The following is a 2,240-nucleotide window of genomic DNA, read 5'->3' on the forward strand; positions in this document are numbered from 1 at the left end:
GTGTGGCATGTGTATACTCATGATCCTTCTACATGTAACTCCACGATACACTTAAGAGCCGGGCTACACAACGCACACAGTTATTATAAAAAGTTATGTATTATGCTTCAGTACTAAAAATAAAATATACTCTCAAATAGTGAAAATAAGATATCCTTCATGTTTTTATGTCACATTTCCTGCTTGACTCTGCCCTCCCCCTTTAATGAAATGATGTGCAACACTGTATCAAACAGTTAACAACACGCGGGCGATTTCTTGAGGATGACTGGCCTAAAACAAAACTGATTATCTTGTCAATTTGTTGAATTGTCTAATGCATGATAAAATAGAAAAATACAAGACAAAACAGTCTACAAACTGAAAAATCAAAGCCCGTCGGTACCATATTGCAAATACGGTCTGGATTAATAAGTTGCTACATCTTGAACAGATGCAGCCGCTAAACCATCCATCATGGTATCCCTTCCCCAACAAAACTGCGAGCCATCAGCTGTAACTATATGCTCGGCCAGGAAGACGCCAAAGGGTTTTCTGGGTCCTTCTCAAGGGATCCCCTCACAGCCAAGTACTGCTTCCACAGACCTGCATGCAGCAGTCACTGGTCGAGGTCCAGAGCCAAAGGCTCCTCACTATTATGTCCTGGGAGACTGTGACCTGTTCGAGCAGGAGAGCAAGGAATGAACCTGTGCTCCTTCCCTTTTAACCTTAAAGCAAGCCGCGGGTCTCTAGACACACCAAATGGTTTCCGTGTTCTTTTGGATTGGAGAAGCAGGCACTTACAGTGAACACAAGGGGAGGCATGGCAGAGGGCGGGGACGACCGTCCAAGAAGAGCTGGGGGGCTAATCCAAAGCCATTGCCCCGCCGAGCTGCCTAGCCTTGAGCCCAAAGAAACATAGAAAACCACAGATTCCCCGGGAAGCGAGAGGGAGGGGGCTGACCCCGACTTGGGCGCCAGGCTACAGGTTGCGCGGGGATGCTAGGTGTGATCAGAGGCAGTCAGTGGCGGCTGCCAACACACCTGCAGTTGAGTGCCACCCACAGCCCCCAATCCTGTACGGTCCCGGCGATCCCGGTGAGGCTCCCTGCACTCAGATGAGCGGGAAACGGCCCTGGCCGCCGTCGGGGTCCCCGGCACTGCCGCCTCGCGGGCGGCCGAGCACCGACACAGGCAACACGACCTCCGCCGGGTTGAGCTGCTGCAGCCGCATGGATTCCTCATAGGTGGGAAGGTACTTGACCTCCTCGTAGCTGGGCAGCTGGAGAAAGACCGGTGACACCACCCGCAGTTCGTGCTCCGAAACGCTGGAGGGGGGCAGGCGTCCGCCACCTCCTCGGCCCCGACCACCGCCACTGTCCAGCAGTGAGTCCTGCGAGCCCGCCGCCACCTCGTCGCGCAGCAGAGCGGGCGAGTCGTCGTCGTCGTCGGGTGGCCCCGCTGTCCCCGGCGGTCCGGCACCCCCGGGAGGCCCCGGTCGCGCCTGGCCAGGTCGCGCCTGGCCACGCGGGTACCTGCGTGGGCTGGGGCAGATGATGCGCTGCAGGAAGTAGCCGATGGCGAAGAGCACTAGCAGGATGAGCAGCCCAGAGAGCTTGCGGACGAACCAGCCCACGTTGTCTAGGAAGGCGTGGAGCGGCAGCTTGCAGCAGCGCACGGCCGTGGCGTTGGCCGAGTCGCAGCAGCGCTCCCGCTCGCCGCACGCCAGCTCCGCGCAGCCCCCGCCGCCCCGGGAGGGCGCCACCAACGCCAGCGCCAGCAGCAGCAGCAGAGGTAGCAGCGGCGGCGGCGCTGGAGCCACCGACAGGCCCTCGGTGGTGACCCCAGGACCCCACATGGCCGGCGCGGATCTCCGCCGGGGTCCGGGACCGCAAGGCTCGGAGCTCCGTCTGGCCCGGGCGCTGCTGCCGATGGGTCCCGCGCGCGCCGCCTCCCGCGCCTCGGCTACCTGCGGCCCGAGCGGTGCTCACTTGGCCACGCTGGGGAGGGAGGAGGAGCCCGGGACGCGCCGAGGCTGCGGGAGGCGGCTGCTGCACACCGCTGTCGCCGCCTGGGGAACCTGTGACCTGGAGTCCGAGGGCCGCCCCGGTGCCAGGGTCCCGGGAGAAGCGTGCGAAGCCGCCCGGATGAACAGAGCGGGCTGGCGCTGGGTCTCTCTGGGCATCTCGGCCGTCGCCGGCCACGCTCTTCTTCCGGCACCTGGGTACCCCGCGGCGCTGGAAGGGTTAAGGCTGAGCTCT

At 61.2% G+C, this 2,240-nt stretch overlaps 1 protein-coding gene across 1 annotated transcript; it reads right to left on the reverse strand.

Moving 5' to 3' along the window:
- Window positions 1-247: 247 nt before the first annotated feature.
- Window positions 248-1,943, reverse strand: C3H3orf80 (chromosome 3 C3orf80 homolog). The gene has a single exon (XM_032898269.1). It carries the CDS (start codon window positions 1,835-1,837, stop codon window positions 1,094-1,096), a length of 744 nt encoding a protein of 247 aa, XP_032754160.1. The 5' UTR covers window positions 1,838-1,943; the 3' UTR covers window positions 248-1,093.
- Between the last annotated feature and the right edge of the window lie 297 nt (window positions 1,944-2,240).

This window comes from Rattus rattus, chromosome 3, assembly GCF_011064425.1.
Source record: "Rattus rattus isolate New Zealand chromosome 3, Rrattus_CSIRO_v1, whole genome shotgun sequence".
In the NCBI taxonomy this organism is placed as follows: Eukaryota; Metazoa; Chordata; class Mammalia; order Rodentia; family Muridae; genus Rattus; species Rattus rattus.